Source organism: Acinonyx jubatus, chromosome B4, assembly GCF_027475565.1.
Source record: "Acinonyx jubatus isolate Ajub_Pintada_27869175 chromosome B4, VMU_Ajub_asm_v1.0, whole genome shotgun sequence".
Lineage (NCBI taxonomy): Eukaryota > Metazoa > Chordata > Mammalia > Carnivora > Felidae > Acinonyx > Acinonyx jubatus.
Window position 1 is genome coordinate 115361000 of NC_069387.1, and position 21979 is coordinate 115382978.

The 21979-nt window shown below is 37.1% G+C and overlaps 1 protein-coding gene across 6 annotated transcripts in view; it reads left to right on the forward strand.

Annotated features, from left to right (window-relative positions):
- The window catches only part of CFAP54 (cilia and flagella associated protein 54), a 295832-nt gene that overhangs the window by 39555 nt on the left and 234298 nt on the right, over positions 1 to 21979 (forward strand). For all 6 annotated transcript variants that reach the window (XM_053226636.1, XM_015070493.3, XM_053226634.1 and 3 more), the window contains 7 exons: positions 971 to 1169; positions 4176 to 4357; positions 4440 to 4605; positions 5519 to 5601; positions 11264 to 11398; positions 12400 to 12550; positions 16736 to 16812. In XM_053226636.1, the coding sequence (XP_053082611.1) occupies positions 971 to 1169; positions 4176 to 4357; positions 4440 to 4605; positions 5519 to 5601; positions 11264 to 11398; positions 12400 to 12550; positions 16736 to 16812 (993 nt within the window). The remainder of the gene's footprint in view (positions 1 to 970; positions 1170 to 4175; positions 4358 to 4439; positions 4606 to 5518; positions 5602 to 11263; positions 11399 to 12399; positions 12551 to 16735; positions 16813 to 21979) is intronic.

Genomic DNA, 21979 nt, shown 5'->3' on the forward strand with positions numbered 1-21979 from the left:
GGGCATGAAGTTCAAGTTTTACTGAGGTTTTTAACATGTCAGTTGACCTATGGATCGAAAAGGCATAGAAACTAATGAGTAGAGAAGTTGGTTTGTGGAAAAATAGTCCAAAGCAGCCTTAACCCTGTTTATGTTTTTCTGCCTTTCTGACTTTGCTCCCAAAAGAGGAGAGAAGCAGGGGAATCATGGGGAATATGACGGGTATCTTCTAACTGGACATGGATTCTAGAAAAGCTGAGCACAGTTACCTCTCTTGTTTACTGGTAATCTAAATACAAAAAATAGATCATTTGTTGGAGGAGTATAGAAGCAAGCCATTGGCAGAAGGGGAAATTGTTCTGGGATGATACAAAGCAGAGTGGCTGGGAATTCATACAGGGCTCAAACAGTCATTAGCTTATTAGTATACAGCTGGTCAACTCTTCTTTATTTAACTACCACGAGACCTGTTATTTGTACTGTAAAATATTGTTTCTAATTTGGGTTTAAGGACCTTCGGCATTGGAATTTCCTGCAGTGCTGATGAAAAGTGTTCCACCTAGACCCACTGAATCTCAGGATTTGGTCTGTGAATCTAAAAAGCACCCCTGAGAGATTCCTAGGCAACCAAAGTTTGAGTATCAGTTCCTAAAGGCCGTGTAATTAAGGTAACACAAGGCATATGGAGATTGATGTTGCCCTAATAAAAAGACAATAATAAACAGCCTTTTAATGCTGCCTTGGAAACACAAGCACAAAGAAATAGCCGTCTTTGATGTAATGGCAGCATGACAGAAACTTTAATGGAATCTGGAGAGACACCTCAAAAACGAAAACCATAAAAGCAGCTGTCTCATTCATAGGCCATCCACTCTCTCCTTTAGCACTTGTAGCACGAATGAAGCATGCCTTACTTATCTTGGCTTGTAATATTAAACATTTTAGAACTTTAAAGAAGTGGACTGTGTGTTTTGTTTTGTTTTTATTCCAGTTGCCATGGCCACGTACTGTCACGGAGCGGTTGTTGGATGAGATGTTTGATAGCACCGCATCCCGGTTTCTGGCTGTCTTAGAAGCTCTTTCTGATTCAAATAGGCGTACTCTACAAACTGGACCTATTGTTACAGATGAAGTAGAAGTTCGTGATGTTGTCTCAGAACTGTTTATGGCAGGAAAAGAACTTTTAATAAGTAAATAATTTGTTAAAATGACATTTTATGGTAGAACTTGAAAAACAAAAATTTTAGTATCGTATTCCACATTTAAGAAACTGATAACCAATTTTTATCAATCTTAAATTCAGCAATATTGCTAAACTCAATTGATAATTTAAATAATTTATTAGATTTTCTTTTGGATTTGTTTGGGTGTATAATCACCTGTAGATAATGACAATTATATTCTTTCTTTCCAATTCTTAATCTTTTAATTTCTTTTTTCTTGCATTTCTTGACTTATTGCACTGGATAGGATCTCCAATAAAACATGAAATGGAAATGGCGATAGCAGATATCCTTGTCTCATTCACGATCTCACATGGAAAGCTTTCAACATTTTACCATTAGTTTGATGTTTGCTGAAGGATTTTTTTAGATGCCTTTTTTCAGATTAAGGAAGTTTCTTTCATTCTTGGTTTACTGAGTTTTGTTTGTTTGACTTTAATCCTGAATAGTTGTTTAAATTCATCAGAAGCCTTTTCTGGATTTATTGAGTTGATTGAATGGATTTCTATTTCATTTCTGTTAGTGTGGTAAATTACATTGATTGCCTGTCTAATTTTTATCCACCCTATATTTTTGGAATAAACCTAATGTGGAGGTGAGGATTATTCTTTTTTAAATTTTGTTTATTTATTTTGAGAGAGAGAGAGAGAGAGCACATGTGCATGAGAAGGGGAGGGCAGAGACAGAGGGAGAGAATCCCAAACAGGCTCTGCATGACCAGATGTGGGGCTTGAACTCACAGACAGTGAGATCATGACCTGAGATGAAATCAAGAGTCAGATACCTAGCTGACTGAGCCACCCAGGCACCCCATGCTTTTTAAGACAATAAATATACTATTAAAACTTTTTCCTCATCCTTCCCATTTTTCAATACTTGTTTCTAAATTCATTTCTTTTTGCTCAAATACAAACTCTAAGAACTTTGAAATAGTTTAGCTGGATATAATATTTTGCTTCAAAGTTGGTTCCTTTTAGAATTTTAAAGACATTTCTCCATAGTCTTGCATATGGTATTGAGACGTCTCTCAGTTTAAATCCTGTTGTTTTATAGATTTAGCTTTTGTAATGCCCTCTTTACTGTGATATTCTCACATTTTGTTATATTAGGCCAAGGGGTGGGTTTTGTAATATAGCAAGTACTTTGAGGTCTTAGATCTTTCTTTCATTTTTCATGTTATTTCTTTGTTCCTTCCCCTTACGTTTACTTTTGAAAAATTCTCTGATGGTCCTAATAGGACCATCAGATGTTATCACATCCACTCTCCATATCTTATTTATTTTATTATTTTAATTTCTTTACTCCTTTCTATTGCCTTCTGAGAAGGTTCTTCAATCTGACTTTCCTGGTCACTCATTTGTTCTTTGGTTCTTGCTATTCTACTCCATTCATCTATTGAATTTTTGGTTTTCACAATAAAATAATTTATACTTAGTTCCTGTTTGATTATTTTTCACAGTAGTTTATTCTTACTTCATGTTTGTAAAGTAATATCTTATTTCCTTAAGAGAATAAACTTAAACTAAGTTTAAGTGTTCACTTCTTTTCCTTTTTTCTGTTTCCTCTGGTAAAGGATGTTTTCATTTGTGGTCTTTGTTTCAAGGTTTTTGTACTTTCAACTTTATTTTTTCATGAACTTACCTTCTATTGCCTTGGAACAGTTACCTGACTCGTCCACAATGTCTACTTGGAAGGAGAGGTAAAACCTAGACCTCAGCATGTGTACTTTCAAGTGAGTTTAGTGTGTCTGTGTGTGTGTGTGCACATATGTGCGTGGGTGTGGACCGCACCTGTATGCCCATTTGAGGGCAGTGAGTGTCCATGGTTTGGGCTCATCTCCTTTTCATGAGGAAAATACAAGATCTCAGATGAGAGTTTCTTCACCCAAACTTGAAAATTTACTATTACCTGTACTGATCTTTTCCACTGTCTCTCATTAAAATGGAAGGGATATTCCTTCTCTTCCATTTGAAGTTATTTATTTATTTATTTATTTATTTATTTATTTATTTATTTATTTATTTTTGAGAGAAAGAGTGAGAGTGAGCAAGGGAGGGGCAGAGAGAGAGAGGGAGAGAGAGAATCACAAGCAGGTTCTGCACTGTTAGTGCAAAGTCTGATGTGGGGCTCAAACTCATGATCTCGAGATCATGACCTGAGCTGAGACCAAGAGTCGGATGCCCAACTGACCAAATCACCCAAGTGCCCCCTTTTTGAAGTCTTTTAGCCTAATCTATCCAAACTGCCCCTTTATCCCATGTCCTCTTTCAGCTTCCTCCCTGTATTTCTTCCTTTTATTATAGTCAGAAATGCTCTGTTTCCACTGTTCTCAATTCTTTCCTTCCTACTTATACAGCCTTCATCCCTCTGTCCTCAGCCATCTACTGAAAATGTCATGGATAACTTCCTTTTTGTTCAGTCCAAGGGTCACTTCTGAGTACTTTCTTCCTTTACTCTCTGCAGTGTTTGTTACTGTGTGATACTCCTTTCTAAACACTTTTCTTTGCAGCCTTTTCTCCCTCTGCCCTTCTCATACATGTTGGTGTTCCTAATTCTCCTGTCCTAGGAAGCTGTACATTGCCCATGTCTGATTCTGTTGTTTACTATGGATATATAAAGATGACTCTAATGCTGTATCCCTACTTGTACTATCTAACTTCCTAGTTGACTAGCTAAAACTCTCGCTAATTCTCTGTTTTTGAGATTCCATGTTCCTTCCTTTGGATGGCTGTCCTTGACCACTCTCCTACCCCAAACCGATGTTCAGTGCCTTTCTTATTTGTCCCCATCGCACCCTATATTTATTTCCCTGCTAAGATTTCTTGTTTCCCCACCACAGTGTAAGCTCGGTGAAGACGGATTGTGTTTTCTTCTTTTCCATTGTTTCCCTAGTGCCTGGCAGTCTGATAGTTAATATTTAGAAAATATTTCTTTGCATGAATGACATTCAAACCTCTCTCTTCCCTTTTCTAGTGTCAAATATTGGTGCAGATGGAATGCTTGATTTTCCACAAACATCTCTTCTGCAACTTATTATAAAAGGAAAAAATGTTATTTCTATAGATGCTGCTGTGAAATTTGTAAAACTAGCTTTTACTTATGAGGAATGGAGTTTATTTGAATCTTCAGCTGGGCAGCTTATTGATTTTCTCCAGGTGATATATACAAAACCAATAATTTGTTTTTATTTTTTTAAGATGCCTTTGAATTATTAATTGTGGGATATACTTCTCTTAGAGGCAGGATGATCCAGAGTTAAAGAAAGCAGAAAAGGATTTAATTCTTCTAATTGCAATAGAACCTTTAATCAATGTAAAGAGAAACAAAGGTTTGGTCTTTCCCATGGAAAACTACAAAGAAGGACAGTCAGCTCAAATTTATGTTAAAAAAATCGGTTTTCATGGTAAGTATTTATTTGCCTTTTTGAAAAATTAAAATTTTTATCTGATAAAATATGCTTTTTATAGGTGAAGTGAAAGAAAGAATGTTCAAAGCAGAGGAAACAGGAGGTGCAAAGGCCCTGAAGCAAGAGTGTGTTAATTGTTGAAGGAGTGGCAAGGGGGCGTGTATGGCTGGAGCGCACTGGTGGTGCTGGTGGAATTTGAGAATGTGGTAGGAAATGAGGTCAGAGAAATAGCCGGGTGCCAGATGCTGCAGACTCCTATGCCTTCTAACGATGCTGGCTTTTATTCTGTGTGATGATTTTGAGTAGATGAATAAGGCTCTACTTAGCTTGTGCCTTGTTGGTAAATGAGAGACCAGCAGGGCAGTAAGTCATATGCCATCAGTTCACTTTGGCAAGGGAAGATTTGGTGGTCTCCTATCTTTTTTTAGTAGGGGGAGTTTTTCATTCCAACATTTTAAAAGTTATTGTGTATAGAACTGCAAATCTGCAGCCTCTATTTTCAGACCAACAAGGATGATTTAATCTGTTTTTTATGTTTTATGTTTCATGGCTGTTCAATTGCAATAAATAGTTTGTACTAAGTAATGATATACATGTTTTTTAGTGGTTTCCGAATAGATAATTCTGTTATTTTTATTTCAACTGCCATATTTTACACGTGTTTTAATATTACAAGCCTTTTCAATTCTATTTTGGATGTAGTTGGCATACAGATTGCAGATTAATGATAATAGTCTATTTTAATTGCATTAAAGCCCACTTAGATTAGTTTTCATGTAGAAGCATTTAAAGAGTCTTACTGATGTGATATTTGCCCAGATACCATTCATGTCATTTTGTAGAATTTCTGTGTTTCTCTGCCTTTTCTACTTGAAATTTTTAATTGATTTTTCTCCACTTTATGAATTAGATACTTGTAAGACTTATGGATATTCAGAAGACATTTTCCATTTGGCAGCAACCTTGTACTCCTGTGTCTGTGCCTCTCCCCAGGTGAAATTGCTTTTTGGGATAGATTGTAATAGTGTTGAAGGAGGCCATTATACCTAATTGAAAGCCAGATCTAAAATATCACAGGAATTGCACCTTGCCAAAATTCTGTGTTGTTTAACCATTAAGTAAGAGATTGAGTTAAAGCCTGACTTGTGATTTTTTAAAAATGTTTGTTTATTTATTTTGAGAGAGAGAGTGTGTGCAAGCAGGGGAGGGGCAGATAGAGGAGGAGGAGAGAGAATCCCAAGCAGGCTTCATGCTGTCAGCACTCAAACTTACGGGGCTCAAACTTGCCAGCCTTGAAATCATCACCTGAGCCAAGATCAAGAGTTGGACACTTAATCAACTGAGCCACGCAGGTGCCCGTGACTTGTGATTTTAAGTCTCTTTTGATAATAAGTCCTTTTGTTCCTTTTTGGAAAATTACTAGACTTACTATGTTTCTAATAATGAGGGAAGTGAGGCAGTGGTTTTAATTAGAGTTAACATTCTTAATGAAATATGGCTTTCCAGTCCATGAATACAAACCCTGGTTATTTGGAGTCACTTTGCACACAATGGCCAGTATTTAGAAATGATGATTTGTGGGTATGAATGCTTAAGTAAAACTGGAAGAACACTGGTATTAAAACTCAATTCCAGGGATCCTCAGGGCTTTGCTGAAGTTCCTCAGGAGCTCAGCACTGGTTAGTAACATCCTACCTTTTTAAATTATTTTTATATACAGTGTTGAGATGGAATTTCATTTGAAAATTTGGTTTTACTGTTATAAAAAAATGTTTGAAAACCACAATGATAAAGCATTGTATTAACTTTTATTCAGGTAAGTGCAACTACACTGAGGAACTTGACAAGTTCCCCTGATATGTTTTCCATTTTTCTGGGTTTATTAAATACTTGTGACAGACATTTAATTTTTGAAAGAAAGGTATAGTAAAACCTTGGTTTGTGAGCATAATTCATTCTGGAAATATGCTTGTCATCCAAAGCACTTGTATATCAAAGAGAATTTCCCCATAAGAAATAATGGAAACTCAGATGATTCATTCCACAACCCCAAAATATTCATATAAAAATGATTACAATGGTAATGCAAGCTGGTGCAGCCACTCTGGAAAACAGTATGGAGGTTCCTCAAAAAACTAAAAATAGAACTACCCTGTGACCCAGCAATTGCACTACTAGGCATTTATCCACGGCATACAGGTGTGCTGTTTCGAAGGGACACATGCACCCCCATGTTTATAGCAGCACTATCAACAATAGCCAAGGCATGGAAAGAGCCCAAATGTCCATCGATGGATGACTGGACAAAGAAGGTGTGGTATATCTATACAATGGAGTATTACTTGGCAATCAAAAAGAATGAAATCTTGCCATTTGCAACTACGTGGATGGAACTGGAGGGTATTATGCTAAGTGAAATTAGTCAGAGAAAGACAAATATCATATTACTTCATTCATATGAGGACTTTAAGAGACAAAACAGATAAACATGGGGGAAAGGAAATAAAAATAATATAAAAACAGGGAGGGGGACAAAAGAGAAGAGACTCAGAAATATGGAGAACAAACTCAGGGTTCTGGAGGGGTTGTGGGAAAGGGGATGGGCTAAATGGGGAAGGGGCACTAAGGAATCTACTCCTGAAATCATTGTTGCACTATATGCTAACTAATTTGGATGTAAATTTTAAAAAATAAAAAATAAAATTAAAAAAATGATTACAATACTGTAATATAATACAAAATAACAAAAATATGAAATATAAAGAAAAATAAACAATGCACTTACCTTTGCAAACCTTCGTGGCTGGTGTGAGGGATACAAGAGAGAAGAGGTGTCTGACTTCCACTCTCACTAATGGAATTATTGCTGTCTTTTGGCTCAGTGGAATCTTTTTCTGCATGGGGGCCATTGTATACGCTCACATGGATGTTGATTAGAGTACAGTATTAATAAAATCTTGTGATGTACTGTACTTAGTGTAACTGACAATAAGGTAGCAGAGGAAAGGGCCTATATCTGCAGGCAGCCTGACCTAGAATGAAGCAAAGCAATCCTAAGCTTACTCTTGTATGGAAAAGTAAAGGACTGTCCATAGGTTCTGTGAAGTGACAAAAAATACACTAGTGCCAATTGTGGGCACCTTCCAACTTCTGATTTCTGCAAAACACCACAGCCTGAGACTGAGCATCCAAGCGTGGGAAACAATCACCTACAATCCTGTAGCAAGCGAGAGAGAGAGAGAGAGAGAGAGAGAGAGAGAGAGAGGAACCATTGGCTCAGTTGTGATCCTGTGATGTTTGGCATGACTTACTATTCATATTGCAAGACATCACTTGTTTATCAAGTTAAAATTATTGGAAACGTTTGCTCATCTTACAGAACACTCACAGAACAAGTTACTCACAATCCAAGGTTTTACTGTATTTGATAGTAAATATAATGATTATAGTAGGAGAGCTAAACCAAAATTCTTTTTTTGTTTGTTTTAAGTTTTTATTTAAGTTCTAGTTAACATATCGTATAATATTGGTTTCAGGATCACAATTTAGTGATTTCAGCACTTGCATATAACACCCAATGCTCATCACAAGTGCCCTCCTTAATTCCCATCATGCATTTAGCCCATCCCCTACCTACCTTCCTTCTAGCAACCCTCAGTTTGTTCTCTATAGCTAATAGTCCCTTATGGTTTGCCTCCCTCTCTTTTGTTTTTCTTCTTCCCCTGTGTTCATCTGTTTTGTTTCTTAAAATCCACATATGAGTGAAATCATATGGTATTTGTCTTTCTCTAACTGACTTACTTTGCTTAGCATAATATTCTAGCTCTATCCACATTGTTGCAAACAGTAAGATTTCATTCTTTTTGATGCCTGAGTAATATTTCATTGTATATATTTATACAGTAAAACCTTGGTTTGTGAACATAATTCATTCTGGAAACATGCTTGTAATCCAAAGCATTTGTGTAGCAAAGTGAATTTCTAGAACCATTGGCTCAGTTGTGATTATGTGATGTATGGAATCATGTACTGCTTGTACTGCAAGACATTGTTCTTTTGTCGAGTTTAAATTTATTAGAAATGTTTGTTCACCTTGTGGAGCACTCGCAGAACAAGTTACTTGCAATCTAAGGTTTTATTGCACCACTCTTTTTTTTTTTTACATGTTTATTTATTTATTTCAAGAGAGAGAGAGAGAGGGGCAGAGAAAGAGGGAGAGAGAGAATCCCAAGCAGGCTCTGTGCTGTCAGCATGGAGCCGGATGTGGGGCTCAAACTCATGAACCATGAGATCATGACCTGAGCCAAGTCTGACGCTTAATTGACTGAGCCACCCAGGCACGCCGATAGCAGCATTTTTGTTTCCTTTGGGTAAATACTTAGTAGTGCAATTGCTGGTTGTAGGGTATTTCTATTTTTAACTTTTTTATATATACATATTTTTTTAACATTTATTCACTTCTTGAGAGACAGAGATAGAGTGCAAGCAGGGAAGGGGCAGAGAGAGAGGGAGACACAGAATTTGAAGCAGGCTCCAGGCTCTGAGCCATCAACACAGAACCTGATGTGGGGCTCAGACTCACCAACAACGAGATCATGACCTGAGCCGAAGTCGGACGCATAACTGACTGAGCCACCCACCTTCCCCTTCTTAACTTTTTGAGAAACCTCCATACTGTTTTCTGGAGTGGCTGCACCAGTTTGTGTTGCTACCAACAGTGTAAGAATGTTCCTGTTTCTCTGCATCCTCGCCAATGTCTGTTGTTTCCCGTGTTGTTAATTTTAGCTATTCTGACAGGTGTGAGGTGATATCTCATCATACTTTTGATTTGTATTTCCCTGATGATAAGTGATGTTGAGCATCTTTTCATGTGTCTATTAGCCATTTTTATGTCTTCTTTGGAAAAAATGTCTATTCATGTCTTCTGCCCATTTCTTAACTGGATTATCTATTTTTTGGGTTAAACCAAAAAATTCTAATCAAGGCTGAAAAGGGCAAGGAATTTTTACTACCAGCTTTTTAAAAAAATCATGTATGTTGGGGCACCTGGGTGGCTCAGTCAGTCAAGCGTCCGACTTTAGCTCAGGTCATGATCTCGTGCTTGGTGAGTCTAAGCCCCATGTCAGGTTCTGTGCTGACAGCTCGGAGCCTGGAACCTGCTTCGGATTCTGTGTCTCCTCTCTCTGTTCCCCCCCTGATCATGCTCTGTCTCTCTCTCTCTCAAAAATAAATAAAGGTTAAAAAAATTTTTTTTAAAATAAAAAAATCATGTATGCCTTAGTTCATTCAATTCAACAGACATTTATTGATCTCTGTTACATTCCCATACGAGGTACTACATATGCAAATTAAGTCTTAGCGTGGCCCCCAAAGGAGTTCAAGATTTGGTGTATTTTAATTATGAACTGATTACCTTTCCAGTTCAGATATAATGCATTCCGTTTTTCTTTTGAAAAGAGCCAAATAACTGCTTTGAGAGGAGATATACTCAGTGTAGTTCATCTGTTGATACCCAGTGTAATGTTCTGTTGTTTCTTCATGTCTCTCTTTCCTCCTTGTTTATATCCTTTCCCAGATCCCCACTCCCTCTCCTGTTACTAGTTCATTCCACTCCCCATTCTTTATTACTTTAACTGCAGAAAATTTAAGAAGAAAGTAGTATGTAAAATTTTCCAATTTGGTTGGAACTAATTGGCTTACATAATGTGCCTAAAAATGTTTGTAACTTTTATTTTTAGAGAGGCAGAAGTGGCCCAGAGCATTCATTAAGAGTATGGACTCTGGGGATTCTGGCTCAGTCAGTTAAGTGACTGACTTTGGCTCAGGTCATGATCTCTTGGTTCATGAGTTTGAGCCCCATGTGAGGCCCCATGCTGACAGCTTGGAGCCTGGAGCCTGCTGGTGATTCTGTGCCTCCCCCTCTTTCTGCCCCTTCTCTACTCATGCTCTGTCTCTCTATGTCTCTCAAAAATAAATAAAAATTTAAAAAATTAAAAAAAAAGAGAGTGTGGAGCTACACTGCTTGGGTTTGAATCCTGGCTCTGCTACTTTCTATTCATTTCATCTTGGGAAAAACTACTTAATCTTGTGCTTCAGTTTGCTCCTCTGGAAAGTGGGGATGATAGTAATATCAATCACTTCATAGGGATGCCATGAGGATTGCATTAACTGGTATATGTCTTAGTCTTTTTGTTATGGGGACTCTATAACAAAAATAACAGAGACTAGGTGGCTTAAACCTGGAACATTTCCTTCTCACAGTTCTGGAGGCTTAGAAATCCAAGATCAAGGCACCAGCAGATTTGGTGCCTGGTGACAGTCTGCTTCCGGGTTCATAGGTGGCTGTCTTTGCGCTGTATCTTCACTTGGCAGAAGGAGAGTGATGGACTCTGGTTTCCCTTTCATGAGGGTAGTGTTCTCACTCTTGAGGGCTTTACATTCGTGCCTAATTCCCTCCTCAAGGCCCCACCTCCCATCACATTGGGAGTTCGGATTTCAACATAGGAATTTTGGGTAGACACAAACATTCAGTCCATTGCAGTAGGTATATAAAGCTCTTAGAATGGTGCCTGGCACACATTAAATGCTAAATGCTATATAGCTATATGTATGTCTTATTATTCTTACCAATTTACTTTACCTTTTTTGTTTTCAGAATGCTCAGCCTGATAAAGAAATCGTTGTGGACACGATAATGTTCCTATGGCAGAAATGCAAATTAGGAATTCAGAGGATCAATATGTCCAGAAATGACTATGCAAAATTCATCCAGAAAATCAGCACTAATAAAGTATTCATTTTTGTTTCCTTTCACTTGTTTTTATTATTGCTGATTTAAGTTTGATTCACATTTCAAATCTAAATTTCCATTTATCTACCTGCATAACATTCTTTAAATATGGTGCTGAGTGAGCCTTTCTTTTAAGTGTATTCTTTGTACTTCTGCTGCAATTTAGTTTTGGGGTGTGAGAAGGTGCCACAGGTTTTTAAGGGAGGAATAAATATAGTGCATTTAAGGTTACATGAATGTGGCTAAACTCATTAAGAAGGTTAATAATAGAAAATACAAATAAGGAAGGAGCTTTAGGTTTGTTTTTTTTTTCCCCCCCACAATAATATGTTTAGACTATTTCAAAGAGCTCTTTCCTGGAGAGGAGAAAGTTGAGCAGGAGAATATCATAACCCAAAACTTAAGAGGAAACATCTTAATAGTAACATATTGGATGTGTTGCACATAGGGTGCATGGGCATGGTTTTACTATGTGCTCTGAAAAAGTAATGATGTGGGTGCATCAATGTTGTTTCCTCATTTTAGCTCCCAAGGTGTGATGGCTAATTTGATGTGCTAAGCTTTGGGGATACAGGCATGAAGCCTGCAAGGCACCTAGCATGGAGCCTGAAACACCTGCTTCCTCTTCACTATTTTGGAGGACTTTAATAGTGATCATAACGGGTACTTTTTGAAGGAAGAATGAGAACTTTGAGGGTACTTATAATCTTTATTGATATATTTAAAAAGGAAGATGATAAATTTTTATTATGGCTATAGATATGCAGATTATAAGCTTAGGTGAATCTTCTTTATGAGTTTATATAAACAGATAGATAGGATCATTGATCTTTATATTATTTATAATTAAGATGTACTAATAAGGGGGGTGTACCTGCCTAACATTTCTGTATGTTTTGAAGATGATGATTTTAAGGAATCCCTAAGTTTTTTTTTTTAAAAAGTGACTCTACAATATAATATACTTTTAATTGATTTTACTGTATTTTCTCTCTTTTTAGTGGGTTTATCTTCTGTGGCAGATAAATGAAGTAATTCACTGCTATAAAATGGAAGACATTGACGTTGTGGTGGTGGCAGAGGTCACATTACAATTAAGTGAAATATTGGAGTCATTAGGAAACCCACGAAAAAAATTTAAAAAATCTCTAGGTAATATAATGAATGAAAAAGTATGAAGTTATTAACACACATATGAATGTATAAGTATAATTTAGAATATGAACGTACAAATATAAATGGGAATGCAGAATAGCTACGGTTAATGGAAAGTAGTCTTTTCAGTACAGTGCTTCCTTGATGATCTATAACCAGAGATAGAAATAATACAGGTTTAACCCAGCGGATGTTAAAAGGAGGTTACATGCTCTGTGATTCCGTGGCATACATACATCTTTTGTCTTCTCCTTACTCATGCATTCCTGTTCTCCATTCCTCATTCCACTTTCACCTCTTGCCCTCTTCCCCATTCTTCCATTTTTCTTTTCTCTCCTCCCTTTTATCCCCTTTCCTCCTCTGCCATTTCCCAATAGAGTGTATGCTGCTTCAAGGAAGAGAGCATGTTTTGGTTGCCGATATATTTTTGGTACCCACCACACTGCCTGACACAGACTGGGAGCTTAAATAAATGTCTGTTGAATGGATCACTATTCCACATCTTATATCCTTTCTAATTCTCTCCTCTCTTCTGATTCTCTCCTTTTAAAATTTATTTGTCTTTCTTCATTTATTCTATTTCTCCTCTTTTCCCCTGTTCCTTTTATCTTCCTCTTATTTGTTCTCACTTCCCACCCTCTTCCCTACTTTCCCTGCCCCAATCCCTTTCTGCCAGCATCTTAGCCTTCTAGAGGGTGCCAGCCTTATGCTCTGATCCGTTTTCTTCTACCTGTGGTTGAACCCCTGAACTATTTTTTTTATAAGGTATCTCATATGTAAAGAATAAGGTGGGGGTGTCATTCGTGGGTGTTTACTTTCCTATTTCACCCCACTTACAGAGTTTGTATGACGTTTGAGGGACTTTGTAGTAATTATTGTAGTAATTGTTTTCCCAGAGATTCACTAATCTGGCTCTGCCTATTCTTGGTTGTTGAGTGTTGTTTTACAGATGAAATTTTAGAGCCATGGTTCTCAATTTTTTATTGGTATCAGTATCACTTGGGAACTTATTAAAAATACAGGCCCAGATCCTATCCTATTTCATCTAGACTGGCCTTTCTAGTCTTTAATAGTTTACCAGGTGATTTTGATACACATCCAAGTTTGAGAACTACTGGGTAAAGGTCTCTGGCTGTCTAACACATTCAGTGGCCTGAAGTCCTGGTTTTTTTGAAATGTCCTGTCCTAAAGTGCTTTTTCCTTTTTTAAAACTTCTATTATGCAGAATTTCAAATATAGAGAGATGAAAAAAGTTACCATGTACATCTAGTAACAATAATTGTGAATATTTGCCAATCTTCATTTCTTCTTGCAACACTTGTTTTCCTCTGGAGTGTTTTAAAGCAGACATCATGTCATTTTACCAGCAGAAGCCTCAGTGTGTGTGTGTGTGTGTGTGTGTGTGTGTGTGTGTGTGTCAGTTTGTCTATCTATGCAAAAGATAAGGGTTTTATAAAATTATAATGCCATTATTACTATACTTTACAAAATTAAGGAAAACTTTCCATGTTTCTGATTGTATTAAAAATGTCTTAAGTTGGTTTGTTCCAGTCAGGATCCAAATAAGCCCACACATTTTCCTTTCTTACATTTTTCTTGAGTCTCTCTCTCTCTCTTCTATAATAGTTCTTTTCCTCACCCCCTTTTCAAGCAGTTTTTTGAAGAAGTTGGTTTATGACCTTATAGGATTTCCCACATTCTGGATTTGGCTGTTTGTGTCCTTGTGGTATTGATTAACTTGTTTCTCTATCTGGTAGGTAGATCTAGAGGCTTGCTTAGATTTGAATGATACCGTATCAAAAAGAATTCTTGTGACTATCTTACACATTTGGCAAGAATACGACCCAGGTGGTGCTATTTACTCCCTGTTGCATTAAATCAGGAGGCATATAATGCCCAGTTATCCCACGTGTTGTGTTGTAAAGACTTACCAGTGAGTTCAGGTGTTGTCAACCTGACCTTTTTCCTAGGTTCCTTTCCCCAGATGTAGCTTCTGAGACAGGTTGTTGAATGAAGTAGTTTATTTCGGATATTATTCAGGGAAGCAGGGTGGTGGTGTGGAGAAGTGAGATGGAAAAGGAAAGGAAGGCAATACAAGGTACAGTAAGTTAGTGAGAAGGCTACTGTTGTAGACTTAGGGCTTATTCCCGTGAGAGACCTCTAGGACTGTATAGAACAGAGAGCTGAGAGGTTGAGATATTTATACAACTTTTGTCTGTCATTGGTTGGAGGCTACTGGAGGAGTGGGGGTGAGAAGCCAGAAGGGGTTCTAACTTCTGTCATTCTTTCTGCACTCATGATATTGAGTGCTTAAGTGAAGAAATTACTTCATCAGCTATTTGGTTACTCTGGTTATTTTTGATTGTGTGGTAGACACAATCAAATATTTGCTAAATACTTTATAGAAATAATTTGAAGCCTCAGATGACGTTAATGTTCTTCCAGAGAAGATTTATGCTTGCTTTTACTAGATGTATGAAGACACTGTCACTCCAGGATCCCATTATTCCAGTGTGAGAAATTGAGATAATTTGAAGCTGGGATGCTCTCTTGTTGAATTATTTTCCATTTGCCCTAATTCCTGGGATACAGCCCCTTCTGGCTTCCCACCCTTGGTGGTCCTGGATACTAATCTGTGTTGCTTGAGTTCTCAGGACTGTCAGAAACATCACTCAGCTTCTCAACTTTCCTCTCCAGAATTGACAAAAGTTCTCAGTGGAGAAAATAGCTCTAATGCCATTCTGTATTCCCTGGGCTCTCTTCCCAAGAGCCAGCTGATACTCTTTTCTCTTTACATTTTCATGAGCTTCTTTGCTTACAGATGAAAAAAGTATTTTTTCAGCTTTGTTTTTCTATTTATTTATTTATTTATTTATTTATTTATTTATTTATTTAATGACAGAGAGAGTGAGTGAGTGAGCACAAGTAGGGCAGGGGCAGAGAGAGAGAGAGAAAGAGAGGGAGGGAGGGAGGGAGAGAGAGAGAGAGAGAGAGAGAGAGAGAGAGAGAGAGAATCCCAAGCAGGCTCCACACTGTCAGCACAGAGCTCAACATGGGGCTTCAACTCACGAACTGAGCCATGAGATCCTGACCCAAGCAGAAACCAAGAGTTGGATGCTTAACCAACTGAGCCACCCAGGCATCCCTTTTACCAGCTTTTCTAGTGGTCTCTAGTGAGGAGAATTTTCACAGATTACCTGTTACTGAAAGCAAAAGGCCTAATGGTTATTATTTTAAAAATCTATTTCTTATTTAATTTTATTGTTTTGTTTACTGATTACTTTTGGAGACTATTGTTTTGTTGTATTTTATACTCTAATTATAAATGAGATAAATACAGTTTACTGATTCATTGAAAAAAAGTTTTATTTCTAAAGAACTAATCAATACTGGAGCATGATCCATTTATAAATAGAAAAATCTACATTTATGTAGGGAGGGATTGTTCCCATTTAGACAAATAAATTCTTATAACGTTTCCAGCATTGTTATTATCATCATCTCATTGGCACATAAAACACAAAGTACAAATCATTCTTGTGTATTAATTATGGCAATCTGATTCAAAATGTTTATTGGACTGTTTATTAAGTAATGCATTATTTAGTTTAAGTTATTAAACTAGCATTTTAAAATAGGAAACTAGCATTGCCATATATTTAACTCAAACCAACCTTCTCCGATATTTGCCCAAATCTATAGGCTTTTACACTGTTTTCTGAATGCTTTACAATGGACTTTATAGTATGTAGAAAGACCAGTCTCTTTACCATAATATTACCTTGTTAATAATGAATAGTTTTAATTATTTGTCATACTGCAAGATGCTTTTAAATGAACTTATATAAAGATCAAATGTAATTATATGGAAGAAATAATTTGGTATTTAGTCAACTTCTAAGTGTTGAATCATTTCTAAAATCATGAGTAATTAAAAAAGTAACCAATTAAGTGTAATATTTTTTAGGATTATGATTCACTGCTATGTTTACATTTTTTCCTTCCTTCTTTTATTTCCTCTGGTCCTTCCTTCTTTCCCTTTGTTTCTTCTCTCCTACTCTCTCCTCTTCTTCCTACTTTACTCTTTTTTTCTCCTCTTCTTCCTTCTTCTCTTCCCTCCCTTCCTCTTCTATTCCTTCTTTCCTTCTTTTCCTCTTCCTCCCCCCCTTTCCCCCCCCACAGAGATATCTTTAAGGAAAGGGACTGGTGAATTCCTTGAGACTTCAAATGGGAGCCTGGAAATTCTCCCAATATTGAAGGTATTGCAAAAATATTTTAGAAAATATACTTAAAAACATGAATTTAAATTTTCAAATAATATTATATTTATAAATATGTAATGGTTAATTATAGAAGTAATTTTGAATATTTAATATTTGAGATTTTATGGTTTTTACATACATTGCAAACTACAGGGGATGTTTTCTAGTTTTTGCATTAACTCTAGAAAAAAAATCCAATCAGGTTTAAAAATAACCTAGTAAATTCTCTTAAAAGGATTTGTAGTTATATTACTATTGGTATTTTGAATGTGTGGTGATTCATGGACTCATAAAGCAGAGATGTCCTGCTCAGCATATGCCTCTGACCAATTCTGTGTGTTATTACCTGTTGAAAATGCACTTAGAACAGGCCCTGGCACATGGCAAGTTCTCACTGATTGTTAGCTTAAGAGGAGAAAGGGGTGAGGGAGATAAATGGCCATTCCTCTTCTTGATTACTTTTGTTTTTTAAGAATATTTGAATTATTTCTGTACATCAAGGATTGTGTTGTTCCATAGATCTGAATGGGAGCGTAGGACACTGTGTCATATATGCTATAAACATTTATTTATTTATAGACATGAACTAGAATGGCATTTTGTGAAGTCTGTCCTATGTGATGCTGACACTATACTTCAGGAAAGGTTGCCAGGGTCTAACTTTGAGTGATGTTGGATTAAATGCAATAGGTCCCTTACTGTAAGACTTCTCAGAGGCATTCATTTGCTTCCAAGTATTGTGGTTTTCCCAAGAAGAAGATATAGAATATCATATATTCTATTATCTGAAAATAAAGCCCATTTACCCCCTATAGAATAGCTACTTAGGATACTAGTGCTTCTGGACTACTGTTGAAAAATACTTTTCTAGAGAGGAAGCCAGTGATCTATATTTTGGTTTGCCTGATTAATTGAAAAACTACAATTTTAATTTTTTTAAGTGTTTATTTATTTTTGAGAAAGAGAGAGAGAGCCTGAGTGGGGTAGGACAGAGAGAGAGGGAGACACAGAATCTAAAGCAGGCTCCAAGCTCTGAGATGTCTGCACAGAGCCCAATGCAGGGCTTGAACCCACGAACCGTGAGATCATTACCTGAGCTGAAGTTAGACACTTAACTGACTGAGCTACCCAGGTGCCCCCAAAACTACAATTTTAAATTACAAAAGTTGTATTAGCAATTTTACTATATAGACTGAAATGCTATTATTTTTTATATTCTCTTCTAGGTATTTTTTTTAGCATAGTAGCATTCTGATATTTTTTTACTAAATATTATTCCATCAGCACTTTTCTTATTGCTAGATATTAATACTTGTAATTACCATATTTTCTCTGAAAAATCAACTTGAAATATATGACATCAAATTGTAAAGAATATTATAAGGAAGACCCATTTCCCCATCATAGCTTAAGAAAAAATACATTATTAATACAGCTGGAACTCTTCTCCACTAAGGAGTGACCCCCGCCCCCGATCATATCACCTTTCCTCCTGCCTAGGAGTAACTGGTATTCTAAATATAGTGATATAAATTCTAGGCATACTTTTTTTTACATGTGTGTGTATTCCTAGGCAGTAGGGAGTATTGTTTTTAAATATAATATAATATAATATAATATAATATAATATAATATAATATATCTAATATTATATATTTACATATATTTAATACATAATATAGCAAATAATATATACAATATAATATATATTACATTTATGTTAACATATATGTTATATAATATGATATTATATATTATATAACATATATATTTAACATATATGTATATTTAACATATATGTAATATATAATATATGTATTATATATATGTATATAGTGTCATACTGTGTGTTCTCTTCTGCAGCTTGCTTTTAATCTCAGTATTCTTGTGTTTGTGAGATTCGCTCCAGTTGATTTGTATGGTCATAGTGATGATTTTCGCTACCACATCCAACTTTTGCTCAATGTTGCACAGTAAGCAGATTTGAACTCAAGTGTGTTGCCTTCCAACATCCAGGCATTTAGTCACTATGCTATGTTGCCTTTTGATTAAAAAAAAAGTGTCTTCAGGACATTTGTATAAAAGATATTTTTCTAATGCATAAAATATGCATGTCCTATAACTGGGTACCAATTAAATATCATGAATGTAATGGAGGACTGGAGGATCATTCTGAATTTACTTTCTTCTGAAGATTATAGGTTTTAAGGGATGCAGGTCTGAGTTCTTTATATAGTATTGTGTCTTAAAAGAGCTAGAATTGAGAAATCTTTTTATTTTTATTATTTATTTATTTATTAAAATTTTTTAAATGTTTATTTTTGAGAGAGAGAGAGAGAGAGAGAGAGAGAGAGAGTGTGAGAGAGTGGGGGAGGGGTAGAGAGAGAGGGAGACACAGAATCCAAAGCAGGTTCTAGGCTATAAGCTGTCAGCAGAGAGCCGGACAGGGGCTTAAACCCACAAACTGTGAGATCATGACCTGAGCTGAAGTCCAATACTCAACTGACTGAGCCACCCAGGTGCCCCTAGAGTTAAGAAATCTTAAATTGAGAACAGAGTGTTTGAAATTCACAAGAGATTGAGGAGGCATAATAGCTGTCTGCCAATGGTTTTTCCAGGGATCACTTACAGTGCTTGCTAAACGTACAGCTTCCTATTTCCCACTCTAGACATATTGAATCATTGTGGGGGTCTTAAAGTTTGTAATTCCAGATATTTTCCTCTTAAAATTCCCCCCAGGTAGATTCTTTTTTAAATCTTTTTTTTTTTTTTAATGTCTATTTTGAGTGAGAGAGAGACAGAGTGCGAGAGGGGTTGGGGCAGAGAGAGGGAGACAAAGAATCCAAAGCAGGCTCTGAGCTGTCAGCACAGAGCCCCATGTGGGGCTCTAACTCATGAACTGTGAGATCATTACCTCAGCCTAAGTCAGACGCTTAACCAACTGAGCCACCCAGGCTCCCCGCCCCAGGCCCCCGCAGGTAGATTCTTAAGGAACCTAGAATTTGAGACTCACTGGCTCTGTGGGCCAGCACTTATTTTCTGAGGCTTCATAGGGTAGGAATAAGAATACTAGTAGAGGGATGCCTGGGTGGCACAGTCAGTTAAGTGACCGACTCTTGATTTTGGCTCGGGTCATGATCTCAGGACCGTCGGATCGAGCTTTGTATCGGGCTCTGTGCTGAGCATGGAGGCTGCTTGTGATTCTCTCTCTCTGCCTCACTCTCTGCCCCTCCCCCGCTTATGTTTGCTCTTGCTGTCTATCTCAAAATAAATAAATAAACATTAAAAAGAAAGAATATTAGCAGAAGTTATCAAGGGCAATGTGCTGGGGCATATGGTAGATGTAGTAGAGGTGGTTCATTGGTATGGTGTAAGGGCACAGCAATTGGTGTTGGAGCACCCATAGTTGAATCTTGGCTCTAATATTGACTGTGTGATCCTGAACAAATTATTTTATCTGTTTGAATGTAAGTGTCCTTACCTGCAAAATATAACAATAGTCCTATTCTACTGGTATTATTTAAGTTATATAAGTTTAAATGAGATATTGGTAACACTGTGGAAACCAGTACCTGGCACATGACAGCTACTCAGTTTTTCTCCTATGTTTTATGTAGAGCACCGAATCTTAATTTAGGGTCTCAGATCCATCTGAAAGGGAATTAAGTGGAGAGAAGGAATAAGAACTTATTGTAAGGAAAATCCAAAATCCATATGTTGACCTAGAGGAGACTCTAGGTGGGATAAATTATAGATCTTGCATATGTACATGCAACTATTTAAAAAAATATGAGGTGTGGGCACCTGAGTAGCTCAGTCGGTTGAGCATCTGACTTCGGCTCAGGTCATGATCTCACAGTCTGTGAGTTTGAGCCCCACATAGGGCTCTGTGCTGATAGCTCAGAGCCTGGAGCCTGCTTCAGATTCTGTGTCTCCTTCTCTTTCTGCTCCTCTCCCGCTCATTCTCTGTCTCTCTCTGTCAGAAAAGTAAATAAACATTAAAATAAAATTTAAAAAAATATGAGGTGCTTATCATAATTACATTAAAAGCTTATTTAAAAGTTTTACTGAAGGGGCGCCTGGGAGTCTCAGTTGGTTAAGCATCCAACTTCAGCTCAGGTCATGATCTCATGGTTCACCAGTTTGAGTCCCAAGTCAAGCTCTGTGCTGACAGCTCAGAGCCTGGAGCCTTCTTTGGATTCTGTGTCTCCCTCTCTCTCTGCCCCTCCCCCACTCATACTCTGTCTCTGTCTCTGCCCCTCTCTCTCTCCAAAAATAAACATTAAAAAAACAATGTAACAAATTTTATACCTTTAGTCAAAGATTAAAAGCAATCCCTTTATACTGATGTAACAGCATAGGATATCTGTCATTCTTCTGTTCAACATGTCCTAGAGGTCTTAGCTGAAGAAGAAAGATGATAAAGAAAGCAGAAAAAAGGGCACAAGGACTATAAAGGAAATACCAACCTTGTATTTATTCCCAGACTAGTACAATGCATTACACATTTTTAGTAATAGCAGTCTAAATGCCCATGGGCAGAAGAGTAGATAAATACATTGTAACATCTTCCTCAGCATTGCACTGTTGCATTGTGGTCATGAGGATGAATGAACTAGTGTGGGCTCGAACTGGAGTCAGCTTGACATCATTGCCATTCCCTTCTTTAGTCACCTTTGGGTCTCAGGGGAAAACCTGGAACTGCATTTCCCAGCATCTCATTGCCATGTGATTCTAGGTTAGTCTTCCAATGAGGCGCATTTGCATGAATTTATAACAGAAGAAAGACAGAGTTCTTATTCGGCAGTGGCAGATGGAAGAAGTTCATTTGCCAGCGCTGCTGAGCAAGCTCTTGCAACTCACTTGATCCAGTGTAGTAGACACAGTTGTCATCAGCCACCTAGGTTCATGCACAGAGGCTTGTGCATGAAGCAGAATGGTCACTGACAGCACGCTTGGCCTTTGTTCCCCCCCAGCCTTCCAACGGTGATAGACACCTCTAATTCTGTGTATCAAATCCCTTTCTGCTTAGAGTATCTGGAGTCGTTCTGCGTTCCTAACCAAACTGACACATTAAGTTACATACACTCCCATGGAAAGGTTTCGACAACATGTGTTTGAGTGTATAAAGTGAACTCCAAAATTTTCTGACAGAATTAAAAAA